This window comes from Catharus ustulatus, chromosome 1, assembly GCF_009819885.2.
Source record: "Catharus ustulatus isolate bCatUst1 chromosome 1, bCatUst1.pri.v2, whole genome shotgun sequence".
In the NCBI taxonomy this organism is placed as follows: domain Eukaryota; kingdom Metazoa; phylum Chordata; class Aves; order Passeriformes; family Turdidae; genus Catharus; species Catharus ustulatus.
Window position 1 is genome coordinate 126,917,366 of NC_046221.1, and position 17,508 is coordinate 126,934,873.

A 17,508-nucleotide genomic window follows, 5' to 3' on the forward strand; every position below is an offset into this window, starting at 1 on the left:
CATGGAAAAAAGCAAGTCTCTTTGCCATAATAAAAATGGATAACCCAACTTTCCTTTGTATGAAGCAATATGAGCAGGAAATAGACTCCATTGTAGGGAAAGCATTTATATTCCTTTACATTAGGTGAGGAGAGAATGACAACAGGGGCAGTTTCACACATGAGGAAATTTACTAAGCAGAATTTCTTTTTTTTACTTGGTGGAATGATAATTTATGTAGTTGATATTGTAGTGGACTTCTGGCTAGCTAGCAGATACTTCTGTCAAGGACAATACTCTTGGAGTATATTGATATTGTGTTTTAGAGGTCTTTCATCAATAATAACTCAGATATTCAGTTATGAGTGGTTTAAAAACGACTGGGAAGGTACTGATACTGGGAAGCTGAAATTGGTTTTTCTAGTTCATCTCTTCCATTGTGGAATTTTTATAAGGTAAGCACATTTAAACATTTATTTAAAAATGAGAAATTATGGTGTTTTAGGACAGTCATTAAGAAGTGCTTGGTATGGCTTCAGGGACAAGACCAATTCTGGCTTTAACAGTTACAGCTCCATGAAATCAAAAGGATTTTTGTCTGGTTATGCCAGTGGTAAATTTTGTCAGGTTTTGATGGACGTGTAGTTCATCTTTCATATACCTGTAGGTAATGATTTTTATAATTCACAACCCTACTCTGTTTGATCAATCAGCCACTTGATGAGCCATACCTAACAAAAATGATTGCTTTGAAATGTACTACTGTCATAACTGATAAATATGAGTTCTCAAGGATGTTGTGCACACTAAGCATCTGAGACAGCTGAAGAAGTAATATTTGAACCTGAGTGTCTAACCATATGTAGACAACCCACCAAGATTCAGAAGAGAAATGAATAGCTGGATAGTTAGTGAGGATACTTGCAGCAGTCTTCCCACAGGGACTGACTTAATGGTGATAGGAAACTTGGTTTGCTTAGTGGATTACCTTTACTCTAAGCAATCCACAAAACTCCTGGATTTACCTGAACTCATACTCTTTCCAATGAATATCTCTTACCATGAATTTCTATAATTTTGAATCTTCTTTCTCAGAATTAGCTCCATATTCTCTGACTGGCTTATTATCTAGTAAACAGTATTTTGTCCTTTGCTTTAACAGTGTTGTCAGCTTGGTCACTTGTTCTTTATTGCATTGATGATATTTTCTCCAGTGCTGCTACTTAAGCTTGGAAAATTTCCAAGGTATTATTTATAAGTTACAAAGTTCTTTTAGCCACTCCTCAAAATTCAGCAGTGTGGTAATGCACACTGTAAAATACAAGCTGGCATCTGTGCTTGTGTCTTCATGATTAACTAGTCTATACTTTTATTATATGTATTTTCCTGAGGTGTATCAAGGTACAATTTCCTCCTGCCCTCCTTCTTAGTCATCTGATTTATGCAGTTAATTTAGACAATGAGTCTTTCAGGTTTATCTGTGCAGTAAATGCATAAAAATAGATTCTGTCAAGCCAGGTCACTCTTGTTGAGATTCTCCAGAAGGTCATTTGGGGAAGAAACCTGTATTCTTCATTCAAAGAGGAGAATGAGAGCCTAACCAATAAATAAAATTTGGTCAGGAAACTCTGGATGCTTGAAATCATAAGATGTGAATAAACCTTATCCAATTGTCTTTTTTGATTCCTTCCTTCCTTCCTTCCTTCCTTCCTTCCTTCCTTCCTTCCTTCCTTCCTTCCTTCCTTCCTTCCTTCCTTCCTTCCTTCCTTCCTTCCTTCCTTCCTTCCTTCCTTCCTTCCTTCCTTCCTTCCTTCCTTCCTTCCTTCCTTCCTTCCTTCCTTCCTCCCTTCCTCCCTTCCTCCCTTCCTCCCTTCCTCCCTTCCTCCCTTCCTCCCTTCCTCCCTTCCTCCCTTCCTCCCTTCCTCCCTCCCTCTTAGACTCTAGAATGTTTTGCTTTGGAAGGGACCTTAGAAATGAACTGATTCCAAACCCCCTGCCATGGGCAGAGATACCTTCCACTTGACCAGGTTGACCAAAGCTCCATCCAATATGGCCTTGAACATTTCCAGGGATGAGGCATCCACAGCTTTTCTGGGCAACCTGTGCATCACCACAGGTTTCATTCTGATATCTTGTCTTAGCCTACTGTCATTCAGTTTGAAGCCATTCCCCCTTGTTGTATCACTCCATACTCTTGTACAAAGTTCCTCTTCAGTTTTCTTCTAGGCTCTCACACACTGGCAATGCTAAGTAATAAATATCATATTGCTATATATATTTGTATACATACATACAATATATATGAAATCAGAGGAAAACAAAATTTAAAATATTTCTTACTTTAGATTCTTTTATTGGAAACAGTGCATACCTGCAATTGCTTTTCATATGAAATGGTATGCTCTGCAAAGAGACAAAGTTAAGTTAAATATGTGCATGTTAACTATGCTGGCTAAAATTATATTCAGCCTGACCCATCTAAATGGCTCACACAGATGTCTGTAGAATTGAGAACAGTGTTGACATAACAGACAACATTAAGACAATAACACAGCCAGGGAATGTGGGGAAATGGGACATTTCCTTAGGGCACCATATGGATTCTGGAGCTGTCTAATGTGTAGCAGTGTGCTTCATCAGCCAAGGACACATCTGTGGGAGACTAAGTATCCATAACCTTTGCTGTCAGAATAGAAGGTCACATAGGCAGCAGCCACTGTGATACTGGTAGATGCTCTTTTGCCTCTTGAATGCTTAAAGGTAGCCCAGAATGCCCTGCAACTTTGAATAGAAGCAGATGAAAAATATTTTTTTGCATATTTGTCAAAATTAATTCTAGATCTATGAGGCATCAGCGTAAATGTTAGTGCTTTGCTGAACCTTGGGTTATTTCATTATGTATTTATGAAAGGCAGTGAGAAAAATTCAGAGCCAACATAGGTGATGGGCTGCAGGGTGGGTTCTGTTCTGGAGCAGTACCAGCTTGCAGCAGTCAGCACACCTGTGAGAGATGAACTCTGGAAAAAGAAGTCCTCTACTTAGTGACAGAGCCCTGGGAGAAGGTGAGTAGGTTGAGGAGTATCAGGGATAGAGAGAGACACACCCACATACAGACTGCTAGAATCACACTCTGCCTTTCCTGAGACTGCCCCACAGGCAGGCAGGATGCATGAGATGGATGATTCCCTATCCACTCTTCACCTGGCTGAGCACAGTGACTTAAAGCTGGGGGATAATGGCAACAAGTTCCTGCCCAGTGCAGCAGATGTCTCCCTTGTGACTATCCCACCTTCACAGGTGCCCTGGCATAACAGGTATGAGGCTCTGCGAGTGGAACTGAACAATAATGAGGATGTTGGGTCATCTGGCTTGGAGATGTCACTGAGCTTGTTACCCTGCACCCTGTGTCAAACTCTTACTGCTCTCTACAAATAAAAGCAGGTTGTCAGATGGGGGTCAGTCTCTTCTCTCAAGTAACAAGTGACAGGATGAGAAGAAATGGCCCCAGCTTGCACTGGGAATATTTGATTGGATATTAGGAAAATTTTCTTCACTGAAAGGGTTGACAAGCATTGGTGCAGGTGCCCAATGAAGTGTGTGAGTGCCCATCTCTGGAGATATTTAAAAGATATATAGTGTGGCACTTAGGGACATGGTTTAATGTTGGACTTGATAGTGCTAGAGCAGTGGTTGTTCTCAATGATATTAAAGATATTTTCCAAACTAAATGATTCTGTGATTCTATGTGTTTGATCATATTTTCTTAATATAAATCTACTACCTAAGTACTGACTTAGTTGCATCAGTTTCATGGATTTAATCTAAGTATTTTGATATTTAGAAAATGAAATTTAACATGCGGCAGAGAGTAATTTTCCTTTGATAAGAATTTATACAATGCTGAAAGCTGTGACTGCATGACCAGAATTTTGACAGGACAATCATTATTGCCAGGCCATTAGCAACAAAAAAATATTTATCAATGTAGTTTGATGAGATGGGATGTGTAGTATAATATTGGGATTGTGTTGCAAAGTCAGTGGACATCTGAGGGAAAGCATGTGATATGGAAACATTGGCAAGGCAGCTTGCTTGTTGCATGTGAAGGCTGTGAACCAACAAAACAACTCTCACCCCTGTGAATACCAAGCCAGAGACAAAGCCTTCCTAAATTTACAGGATCAAACTTCATCACAATGATGATGAATATCTAGGAACATCTCAAGAACAGAGAGACAGTGGAGCAGTGTTTCCATGAGTGTCTATAACAAGGAGCCCTGTCATCTGTGTTCTCCACAAATCAACACTACAAAGGCAGAAACCCTGTTTTTTCCTTCTGTCAAAGTGAATGGTATTTAGAAACACTGGTAATTGTTTACCATTCACATATGACAATTCTAGTTGTAAAGAAATAGTTTTTTTTTTTTACTCTGTTGGCTTCCAAGTAGCTTATGTACCTTGAAATAATGGAAAACATATTCTCTTTAATGAATTTTTTAGAAGAAAAAGCAAATGGTAAACCTGCATTTGTCTGTATTATTGGCATAACCATTTCATATTCCATTTAGGATTTACCTCTCCCTAAAATACATAACTAATCCAATACTTTTCATTAATGTATTTTTTTACAATTGTAGCACCTTTTAAAAAGACTTTTTATGGTTTATGAATATTGAAGCACAGAACTTCTATAGCAATAGATGTATTATAAGAAAATAGGTTAGAGGAGTATAGCTATAATAGTTTCAGAGCAGGCACAGAGTTTAACTGAGCTGTGGGCATGATAAAGGAGAAAATTTAAACCTGACCTATCCTTTAGTATGGACTGAGCTTTGCCCTAGGCTAGGCCCTTCCTTAAAGACCATGTTACATGCCAAAGGGACAGAATGAAAGTACAAAATACTCCTAACATTTGAAAATTGAACTTGCAGTAAGTGACATAAGCATGTGGTGCTCAGAGAATGCCACCCTGCTTAATTCTGTGGAGTCACCATCCCTGGATGTGTTTAAGAAAAGACTGGATATGGCACTTGGTGCCATGGTATAGTTGAGGTGTTAGGGCATGGGTTGGACTCCATTATCTTGAAGGTCTATTCCAACCTAGTAATTTCTGTGAATTCTGTGAATTAATACATAATCAAAGAGCAGTAGAAGTATTTGGACTTTACTACAACAAAAAATGTATTCTTTAAAGTGTTTAAAGTCAGAAATGGACTAACCAAAACCACTACTAGTGACAAATATATAGCATACCATCTTAAACCAATATAAACCTAATATGCAATGCTCAGAAGGAATGAGCTTTGAAAACTGACAAGTGATTTCAGGTATGCATCCAGCTACATATATATATGTATAAAATATTCCTTTTAGGAGATTTCTTGTCTTGCATATCACCTACCATCTCAGCTGTGAGCTCTGCAGCTTGAGAATTGTGCAGCTGGTTCCCACTTTTTGCTGCTGGGACAAACACAGACTCTGGTGAGTGAGTCCATGGACAACGAGCAGATCAGTCTACCCAATTGTTTTTTCTTGAAAACATTGCAAACTTTCCAGATTTTTACATCTCAGATGCAAGAACCAGATGCTTTTGAATACTAATTGTTTTATAAACAGAAAAAAACCCCCAAAAACTTTAGATGCCTTGCCAAACAGTTCAGTTCTTTGCTTATGAATGATTATTCAGGGAAAAGTAAGATAAATACACAAAACCATAAAAATAAAAATGAGTTTCCTTTGGGAGGAAATAATGGATCTAGAGCCAGCTCATGGACTGAATGGCAGGGATGCTGCCTTTGAATCTCTGCAAGGAGAAAAGCAAAGGCTCATCCCCTGAGGCTCTTGAGTAGTAACAAAGCTGCTCCACACCTACTCCTGTTGTTGTTTCCATGTTGCAATTCTCACTTGTATGGCCAACATGCCTTAACATACCAGGGAATAAATCATGAATCCTGTAGCATGCCCTTAACCCAGGAACTGCCAATCCTGGCTGTCTTGCTTGTAGCTGTGGAAGAGACCCCTACACTGCCTTCCCTGTGGTCAAAGGATTTGGTCTTTAAAGCCGGTAAAGGCGTGAGATTTTTAACCTCCGAAGGAGCCAGGGGTTCTTTCTAGCTCCCTTAGTAAGAAGACTTCTGTGTTCCAGTGTTACACTGGGAACAGATGATCTGTGAGATCTGGCTGTCGAATGAACTGCTGCCCTCTGTTCTCTACATTTGGTAAATGCAACAGCGCGGGTTTCATCAGGTCCGTGGTGTGCGTGACTCTGTGAATGGTCAGGGAAATAGAGGGCTGCACTTGGGCATGAATCTTGAAGTTATCTCAGGTGCTGTCTTAGGGAATGTAAATAGGAGGCAAGTCAAGGCATAGCACCTTGCCTTTCTCAGCCTGTGTATTAGCAGTCTTGCACAACTGTCTAAGATAAGCAAGTGTTGCCCTGTGGTGTTCTGCTTAATTTCTCAAGAAAATAGATCCAAATGAATGATGCAACTGTCATAATTTATTTAATAAATTATTTTTTCTTTTGATGATGAAAGGCTCTAGTAATCTTTGCAAGCTAGAAAAATTGGCTAAATAACAGTGAGTTTTCTTTAAAAGGGACTACTTATGCTGTCCTTGCCTGCTGGTTAAAGTCAAAATGGGTTAATTGGAGAAGAATGTTAGAAGCTCAAAACATTTGGGAACTAAATAGACAGAAATAGGTTTGGAAGTGATGTCTGAAGGCTGCTATGATCAAAATCCTGTTTATGGACAAACGCATGGATTTATATACTTAATAATGCCAAGAACTTAGTATAAGTGAAATTCTAACAGTTGATTCCAAGAATCATTATTAGCCTATATCTATTTATTACAGAAAAAGAAAGAACTTCTATGCATAAGAATCTTCAGTAATAATAATAACAATAACAATAATAATATTGCTAAAACTGTTACACACATATTTTTTCATTCCTATCCCTTTTTTCAAGCCATCCTTTATCATCCTGTGCAAGTGCTTTTCTACACTGTGTCATATCTCTCCACATCTCAGGATCTCTGCTATCACAGCAAGACTAGATTTGTCTATACTACATCATCATGTGTGTAATAAATATCTCATTTGATGCATGTCTGCCTGTTCCTGTTACCTATATAATACTGTGACTATGGCATAAAATGGGAAAAATAAAGGAAAACAAATTAGCCACCTGGTCAATTGGAAGCAATCACCATTTTTTCTGCAGAAAACCCAAAAAATACAAAGTCACAGGCAGGTAAAGAAAATTTTGAGCAGAGCAGGCCTGGCAAGCCTCAGTTCTGAAGCCTTGCAAGACTCATACCAGGTTGCCAGCAATGGCAGTGTCTATTGCAGGGCTGCAGAGTTAAAGACAGTCTAAAATCTGCCCAGTCAGTGTTAGTGACCACTTGAAGTCAAGTTACCAGCAGAAGAGAGCAAGCATTGATTTGCTTCAAGGCACCATTTACATGCATACTAATGAGGATACTTGTCCTTGCTTTTATTTGTTTATTTGCTCCAAAAGAGTTTTTGTTTGCTGCTGAACAGTTAACTGGAAAGTCTTTAGCTGTGAAACCCACTTTTGCAATTAATTACAGAAAAAAAAATTTCCTACCTTTCTTAACTTCCAAAGCAGTTATACAATGAGTCAGGTCACTCACCAGGGCTCTGTGGCTCCGTATGTGAGCCTGTTAGAGGCAGCAGAAATATTATAATTTCCAGCATCTGGAGTTCTGGTCCTACATCAAGCTATAGCCACCATCCTGTTTTCCCAAACTCTGATGTAGAGATTACCATGAAGAACAGTTAGTTCATCCATTAATTATCGAAAGAGTTTTTGGTTAAAACTTCAGTCTATTTTCCCCTCTCACACATCCAAGCCTGAAGCAAAGCTCCTGAAAATGGGAATAAGAGCTAGATTTATCTCCGAGCAAATCATTAGGGATATCCTGAACAGAAGAGGTTCTTTACAGCACAGAATCTACACCACTTGTAACTAACTAATTCCATGTATCTTTGCATTTACTGCTCTTTAAAAGAAAGTGTTAATTTAGGCTTAATTAAAAATAAATCAGAACTGTTCTAAAAGTCATCCAGGTGCACTCATTTGCCAAGGCAAATGGCTTCTTCATGTAAAAGCACTCAGATTGTTAACAGAATCTTTCAACCCAGGAATCCATGTGTCTTGAAAACTATTTTCTGAAATATAAGTCTTGCTAATTATTTAGAAAATACCAATGTAGTAGTTTTTTTAAAAGTCTGTTTTATGTTTGCAGTTCATCATGTATTATACTTGGGGCTTATGGATCTACATTCTACTTACATAGATGTAGATGTTCACCGATGAATATTCATTAATACCCTGAAAAGGATACAAAGGAAGGAAATGAGTATCTCAAAGAGAGAATGAGGAAAGATGCTAAGTGAATTTCTAGAAATGCAGTCATTTAAAGAAATAAGAACCTAAGATAATAAAACTTGTAGTCTTTATTCAGACAAGTCTCATTCCGTTTTAATAGTTTTCTTATTGCATGGTATTGCTGGGCTTAAATGATTCTCTGATATCCCTGATACCAGACAGATATCAGATAAAATTTTACCTGAGTAGAAGATGGAAAAAGCTTTGTAAGGCCGTATAGTTTTATTGAATTGGTCTTCCAAATGCTGTCTAATGATGTCTAATCAAGTGTCATTTTTTAAATAGGTATTGGTTTGCTTTGAAATATGGCTGTCAAGTTGCTTTTAAACAAACAAGTAGCAGAGGTGCATCAGAAGCAGACCCTTCCAACTTCATTCAAAAACAAGCTATTGATGCAGTGACTGATATTAACATGCTCAGGGTGTTCAAAACTTTTCTTGAGACCACACCACAACTTTTTCTTCAGATTTACATCCTCATGAGACATGGCAAAACTAATTTCTATCAATGTAAGTCTGTCTTCTTCCTTCTGTTGAAAATTGAGTATCTTACCTAAAAATATAATTAATGACTGGATAACATTTTAAACATACCTTGGAAAACATATATTCCACTGTATTATTACTCTGTATTCAATTAGAATTTCTCTCTAGTAGATGGTCCATTGTGCTAAATTGATGAGAAGGAAGATTTAATTATAAAAATGACAAGTCATATAGGAATACTGTACATCACAAATATAAAAAGTCATAATATTTAATAGAAACATGATGCATCCATTGAAAATAAGCTCTTAAATGCAATTAGCATGTAATTTGCAGAGTAGTTTGTTATGTGGGGTTTTACTTACAGATTCTTTTAAAGCTGCTATCTAGGCATTTGAAAATCAGTAACACAATTAAAGCAGCCCCGTGAGCCGTCACTATCGCACGTGTTACAGGTGAGGGACAGAGTCAAAACAAAATCTGAGGATATGTCAGTATTGTAGAATGCAACATGGCGAAGAGATACTGGTTCAGCTCTCAGAAGCAAGACAGCAGCTGTACCATTTCCATCTCTAAAACTAGCAGAATTATTGGCAGGACATTGGAATTTATCTAACCAAATGGGGATACCTGCATAGATGCTAGTGTTCCTTCAAAGTTTCACAGAAAAGGATCAGGCAAGTCTCATCTTGGATATGACCATGTGAAGGATCAGTCTTAGTTATAGATTTCTACATTTTAGACACAGGAGACTCATATACATTGGTTGCCGAAACTTAAACTTTTATGGTGTATTTGCAACACTTTGGGAATTTCTAAGTCACCGGTGTATGAAGATGGCAAATACAACATTCAGCTTAGGCAAGATCATTAAGGACCAGGGGCTGGGCAGGATAACATAAGCGTACCAAACAGCATCAGATGCCCAGATTTAAGTAACTAAAATATGCCTCAAAATTAGGATTACTTGCTTTGGAGCAGGGAGTAAGTATAGAACTGGGATAAAGAAAGTGTTAGGAAAGCACTAAGACGTTTTCTAAAACTTCATTCAGAAATCAGAGTGTAAAATATGTATCTTTTTCTCTGATTTAACATTTTTTTCCTTGTGTTTTGTTTAGATGCTGCCATTATTATGTCTTTTTGTGGTATCTCCTTATCAATGGTTGATTATCAGATATCACTACGAAAATCTCTGCCTGACAAAGATGAATTTCACATGCTTTCCAAGTTCACATATGTATTCTATAAATTGCTTACCATCACTTCTTGGATACTCAGTATTTCGTTGATCACTCTACTAAGTGTCAGAATTTCTGTAATTCTACTGATACTTCTTTGGATCTGTGGCTTCACTTGGACTTTGAAACAGCATACAACATTTTGCAAGTCTAAGAAGATGGAATATCTGTACAGAACTGTAGTTGGAATCATTCTGTTTTTTTCATTTTTTAACATAAAGGGGAGAAGAACAAAAGTTTGCATTTCTATTTATTATGCTACTCACACTGTAGTGACTCTAGGTATTTTGTTTGTATATATGTTCTGGAAACCTTCCATTTTCAAGGAAATATGTTTTATAATTGTAAGCATCTTAACTATTTCGAGTCTGGTGTTAGGTATTATTTTTCTTGTTATTTATTACAGCCATTTTCATCCCACTACTTATTGCACACCTCAGGCATGTTCAGATGAAGTTGATGGAGTGGCAGGGCAAAAAGATAGAATGAAAGCTGGCAGATTTCTGAATTTCTTAATGCAATGAACATTACAGGGGGGGTTTTTTGTTTGTTTGTTTTTTTGTTTTGGTTTGGTTATTTTTGTGGCCTTAAAAGCAAATTCTTGCTGACAGTGTATTTGTCAATGTTACTTATGTTATCATCACTGAGGAGTACATAGAAGGCCAGAGTTTTTTGCTTTGAATAACTATTTGTTTTCCATGATACAAAGACTTTGTAACAAGAAAGTTACGTACTTTTGGCAAAGAAATTATTTAATCTATTCATCCAACACAATTCAAAGTTTTAGTTTTTTAGCAATGAAAATGTAATATAGGAAAAGCTGAGAGTTAATTAAATGAAATTTAGCATTAAACTCACATTCTGTGAACTTATGTTGATTCTGCTAAAAACAAGGCTTGTTTGGGGTTTTTTGGTTTTTATTGTTTTGGGTTTTTTTTCTTGCTGGAAGGGAATAAGAGTGTTTTTAAAATAACTGAGGGCAGTGATCAGTTTTCTGCTTCTCCCCTTTACTGTAAGAGCTGCAGCCCTTCATGTTAACACACTGTACTGCCTTCTCCCTGAACATCCCCTCCAGAAGAATAGCTTTGATTTATGGCTCAATCATTGTCTTGCCACAAGGAAATTTGGGGAGATTTTTTCAAGCATTTTATCATCTAGGTGTTTTAATGACTTCTTTGCTGTTTTTGTTCTGTTAATCTTTCACACAATCTTCTGTATTTAGGGGTGATGCCAGCTTGTTCTGGGTTATAATAGCAGCCTGAGTGATTTATGGATGGCAACAGGAGTCATGTATACAAATAAGAATTATCTTCCATGAAGCTTTCTTCTCCTTTGGGCTCTAAGATGTAACACTTTAAATGCTAATTTCCACTGAAATATGAGGCTGTGCAGGGCAGGCAGTGGTGCAGCATCTTCTGTCTTTATCACTGGAGAAAAGAGGAGCAACTGTTCTGATAATTTGCACTCACAGGGGCTGGTAAAAGATAAAACTAGCTTTTCCATCAGGAATTCTTGGAAGAAGGCAGAGTGAAACTAGACAACATTTCAGTTCTGTGTTCAGATGCTAAATCAACAACAGTGAAATAAGGTTGATAGCCACAGTTTCTTCAGAAATAAAATCTCAGAGGGAGTATTTCAGAGCTGCTGTGTTTTAAATCTGTATTATGAAAACCTGGGGCACTCTCTCCCCTCCTTTCTCCTTCCATTAAGTCACATTTGTATGTAGTTAGATTGGCCACAGCCAAAGATAGGGGGAACTAGGTTTGAGAAAGGAGGCTAGAGATAAGAAAAACTGATAAATTTTGCCAGGAACCAAATCTGTTATTTATTGACAACAAACTTCTGTGAAACTCTGGGGGAAGGGCTGATGCTTGGGTTGATAATTATGGTGCTTAAAAGTTGTGTCTTGAGTCTTTTGTGTCAAGTTCCTGGACTCCAGACTGCTTTTTTCTTGTTACTTTTCTAGCCTTACCAGAGCAAGTTTCTCAGGGGAAGTTTCTAAACATGTTTCTTTCCTGTTTCATGTCCACCCTTCTCTTTACCAGGCCAACCACATATATCTCCTTGATCCTATACAAGGAAATTAATTTCTATGTGCATAGCTTGGACTGAATGGTCTGCCTTTCTGAGGCTACACAGAGAAATTGGTGCAGTGAGGAAGAGTTTCCTTCTAAAATCCCTCATTCCTGCTTAGGGTAACAAAATGTGGCCCAGAGGTTAAGACAGAAAAGCACAATCCATGAGACAAGGCAATAGTTTTACTAAAATGGTATTAAAAACAGTACCTTCACTTCTTTTACTTTGGAAGAGAGATATCCAGATTTGTTAGCCTTGGAACATCTTCTTAGGTAAGAAGAAAAAGCCCAATGCTTTCATGCACCATGATTGTCTTAAGTTCTGTCTCTTTATTGCAGAATATGTATTACTGGTGAGGTGTCCTTGGCAGCAAACTGCAAGCCTACTTCTAGGCTGAATGTGCTCTTACTTTGCTATGGAAAAAACAGAATGCTAAATAGTGAAGACAATCCCTATATGGCTTCCCACACTTTTAGTGTTTGTCAATCTAAAATCCTGAGAAGGGACTAGGGTAATGGATGGTGGAAAATGTTATCTCTATCTTGCAGAAAATGACAAAGTGTTGTCTAGCTATTTTTTCAGAAGATGACCTCAAACTTTATACATGATCTGATAATCAGATCTCTGGGGAAATATGAAGTCCTAGTGTGGGCAATTCAGCCCTGGGGCCTCTAAGTTCTCTGCCTGCTGCCAGAAGTCTGGACCCTCAGTTGCTCCTGAGGAAAATTAGTTTCTGGTGTAACAAAATAATTTGTCTTGGTCTTTTTTTTTTTTTTTTATCTCTTCAATGAACTGACAAATTCCAAAGAGAAGTCTTTTGTTGCCATGTCTCTGGCTAATTCCTAACACTCATTTTCTCTCAGGGGAGAAAAGCTGAACATTGTGCTGCCTTCTGTTGTTCTCCGTATCGCTCCTCACTCCCTCTTCTGTGCCCCTAAGAAGAATATTACACTGAGGTTGAGTTGGTGAGAAAGACATCTAGGTAGTTATTTTTGTAACTCTAATGCAAATGCACACCAAACCAAATTCAGTTTCAATCCTTATTTTATGTGTTTAAGTCCTAGTGGATATAAATTTAGCCTTCTCCTAAACCTGGAAATGGTCATTTGGGAAATAATTTAGGTTCTTTTCATAAATCTTAAAGATCTTCAGTGTCCTTCCACCAATATGTCTCCATTTTCCTGTCATCAGTCAGGGAGCCTCAAGAGATGGGAATTCCTGGCGGCATGCTCCCAGTAATTTTTTATCTGCAGGGGAATATTATGAGAATAAAAAATTTTTTAACTTTGAGCTTGAGTTCAATATTTTCAGTTGATTCCTTTCATTTTCACAGTTATGAAAGTGGCTTCTCATTCATCTGGTCATTCTAGCTCAGAATTACTGTAGGAGGGAGGATAAGGAAGCACATGAATTGACTCCAGACACATTTCATATCACCGGTGACCACTTCAGACAAAATAAACAAAGCCTCACTTCACCTGGGTGTAAAGTTCAAACAATAGGCTTCATATATATCCTTTCTCTTTCCCAACTACCCTTAAAATTCAGCTGCCACTCAGTTCATGCATTGCGCTTGACCTTGTCATTTTAATCTAACAGCAAATTGAAAACAAATGGGTTTTTTTCCCTTTTTTTTCCTTGTGTTAAGTATGCCCATTACATCTTACAAAAAGTATTTTAATGAGTTAAATAAAATTAATAAACAATTTCTTCCTGTTTTGACTACTGTCAGACCTGGGTAAGAAGAACAACATCCAAAAGAATTGTTTTAATTATTCTACTAATATTCAACGTGCCATTTGATGGCATGGGTGAGCTCACCTGATGTACCACAGATAGCACTGATTTATGAAGCCATAATTGGGTTTCCAATAAACATTTGTCAAAATAATGTATTCATTCAAACCAAAGCTTTCTTTATTTATTCATATAAAAGAGCACTTAACTTTCAACAAAGAATTGCCTGCCATCAAAAACACTCCATAAACGGGGGAAATTTATGAAGATACAGTACCAGAGGGTGATGGTGGAAGACTAAAGTTCACTTTAACCCTTCGAAGAGCTGAGTTCCACCTCTTGCTTGGTACTGGTACTGTATGTATATCTCACTAAAAGCCTCAAGCCCAAACATTAAGCTTTGTATATTTACACATGAAAGCAGCATCTCTTGTTTCTACCATCCAGTCTTATATCTCAAAGACTGTTTCCAAACTAACATCTCTTATTTTTATTGTTCAGTCTAGAAGCACACACATAGCTCAAAGTTCTTTAGGCTTACCTACATTCTGGCCACAGGTTTCACCATGTGTACATCCTTCCAAAAAATGGTAAGCTTAGAGAGATTAAACAACATACCTTGTCTTAACCTGAGGTACTTGTCATTAATTCAAACTGAAGAATGTTCCACTTCTTTGCACTCTATTTCCTTAGCACTTAAATTTTACACAATATTAGTAGAAGAATAACAAAATAGATGGGCTGTACTATGGATATTTTAATGGAGTGCAGCTAACCCCTTGGAGTCCACCTTCAACAAAAAATGTTCTTCTTTAACCTCCAGTTGGCTAACATATGACAAATACAAGTCACTGAAGGTTTCCACTATGCAAATCTTAATGTTTATTAGCTTAGTAAAATGTAGACCTTGGTAATAGGGAGTGTTGCTTCAAAATTAATATAGCTTGCTAGCACCTGTTGAAAATACAAACTGCACTAGCCTTCCTATGACTGTATTCCAGTTTCCATATTTTTAGCATACTTCTTATTTCTGGCAGTGAACACAGATGTAAATAACAGAGTAGGATGAGAAAGAATGGGAAGATTTCCAAGTGCACATTCCTGCCTCAGAAACTCCGGTGTGATTTTGCTAATCTCAATACAAATAGGTCATTATCATCGCCATTATCATTACTACTTGTGGCACTTTGTCAAGGTGAAGAGGATGACAATGTTTAGCAGAATATCTCTGTTGCAACTGGAATGCAACTAAAAATTAGTGGCAAAGTTCTGTAATGCTTTGTCTGCTCAGCCCTGACAAGTGATCTTAAGTCTCCCTGATTTAGCACAGGTATTTTTTAATGGGAGCCTAGAATAGACACAGTTTCTGGTTTGTAGGCAGTAGGTAAACTGCTGAAAATAAAGGGCTAAATGTTACTGTATACTTCCTGGCAGCTATGAGAGAGTAAATAACAAATCTACACGTTTGCAGGTCACTTGCAGAAAGGTACAGAGAGGAAGAGGCACAGTGGATAATAGAGAAAGAGGGAGCTGGTATTTTTTCCACATAACGTACTCCACACATTCAAACTTGAAGTGTTTTGTGCTGTAGTAGAGCAGAAAGAGAACTCGGACATAATTTTGTAGTTTGTCCTACAGCAGGATCACTGTGCTTGTTCCATTCCTGGCAGAAATTTTCTATCAGGTTCTGGAAAACAGAATGTTCCAGTCAATCTTATTCAAGATCCAGTCAAGATCTACTCATTCTTGTCAGTCAGAAGCCTCTTATGTTCAGACCCTCCTCTGCAGTCTCAGCCCCTTGTTGTCCTCCCTGCCTTGCAGAGCAGACTGATTCCCTCTGCTGTGAAGCAGAATTTTACATATTTGAAGATCATGATCATGTTCTTAGACTTTTGTAAATGCCAAACACAGGAAACCACTTAATCCTGTTTGCCTTTTCTTCTAACTGACAGTCCTTCCTGCTGCTTTCTCTTCCATTTCACCATGTCCTCCTTGAAGTTCAGGGTCAAAATTGTTATGCAGTACTCTAGCTACTGCTGAATGTATCCAATGGATTATTTCCTGTGTCCAATGGCTATAATCATATTTTTGCATCATAAATAATGTTTTCTATTTTTTTATGATGTCATGATTTTTAATTACTCATGTTCAGTGCACTGTAGTACAAATATTTCTGTGCAGAAGCATTGTCTTATCTGTTCTTTGCTCTTTGGGAGTTCTATGTCCACTGTGAGATCCAAGTTCAGCTCCTGCCTTCTTAAAGGCCTGGCTTCCTTCAGAGATTTGTTTTCAGGAATAAAAAACATCATATCTTCAATAGCAAGTATTCATTCAACCAAATTTGTCTGGGTTTGAGGCTCTTCAGAAGAATACCATTAGCTTTTTATAATTCTTCTGTGCTTATATTTGAGGTTTTCCAAAAACTACATCTTACATGAAGATGTGCATCATTAGTGAACAATGAATTATTTAACTGAGATAAGAAATGCATTTGTCTGGTTGCAGTTATTCTGTGTGGAGATACACAGCACTGGCATGATGGAGACTGTGTGCTGTTTACAGTTTTGTAAGCCACCAGATCTTTGTCGTACTGTTTTAATTGCATGAGAAAGCAGAGCAAGAAGAGAGCATTTTTGTGACCTGGACTCTGAAAAATGGAAAATGTACAATGACACAGAAAGATTACATACTACAGGTCTCTTCAATCTGTTTTGGACTGTATTTTGCTGGATTTTAGACATTCCTAAACGCTGATTTTAAAGAGCAAGTCTTAGTCACCTGACAGTTGCTTTTGTCACCATTCCAAAGCAGAAAACAGAACCCCATATAGTTCTGTGTTGCTTTGGCACGTTCACTAGTGTGTGGCAGTCTTATCTGAGTGGTATTGATACCCTTACTTGCAGGTAGGTATGTACCTCAAACTTCTGACAATTAATTCAAATCATGTTAGGTTTATAGGGTTCCTTACAATCAACAGAGAAGAATGTCACATCCAAGGTACTGCCATCCTGTCTGTCCTGCCACCTGTTTAGGATGTGGTAAGTGTTCCTTTACAGATGCACTTTCCCATTGATTGTAGAAACAATGTCGACAGGATGAGGTTAGGTTAACAAAGTTAGGTAAAACTTTGTTAACCTGGTTCCCAAGTTATGACCTTTTGCATAGTATTATGTGTTAGGTACTGCTTCAGTACAAATTGCTAATATGAACCTATTTCTCACTTGAGAAGAAAAGAAAAAGCAATTTACTCCTGGTAAGCTCTCCCTGGCTTCTCTACCATGACTTTGATTACATTGTCTTAACTCATAATCTGCAGAGCCGAACGGCACAGTTACATACACGCAATGAAAACAGGCTAGAAAACACAATATGGCCCAATTCCTTACAAAAAACATCTTAAATGACACTACCAGAACTTGCATAAGGTAATGACTGTGTGCTTTGGCAATCAGTTATTGTAATCTACAGCATTTTAAAAAAAGCATAATGTAAGCAAAGTTATATTTCAAGTTGAATGTCCATTTCTACTGTGATGTGTTAAACAGAGGATTTTTCATAAAAGAAATAAGTATGATG

At 37.6% G+C, this 17,508-nt stretch overlaps 1 protein-coding gene across 1 annotated transcript; it reads left to right on the top strand.

Moving 5' to 3' along the window:
• The first annotated feature begins 105 nt into the window (after positions 1-105).
• On the top strand, positions 106-10,643 carry XKR9 (XK related 9). Its single transcript, XM_033082958.1, has 3 exons — positions 106-434; positions 8,682-8,905; positions 10,000-10,643. Exons 1-3 carry the CDS (start codon positions 136-138, stop codon positions 10,641-10,643), a joined length of 1,167 nt encoding a protein of 388 aa, XP_032938849.1. The 5' UTR covers positions 106-135.
• Positions 10,644-17,508: the final 6,865 nt, after the last annotated feature.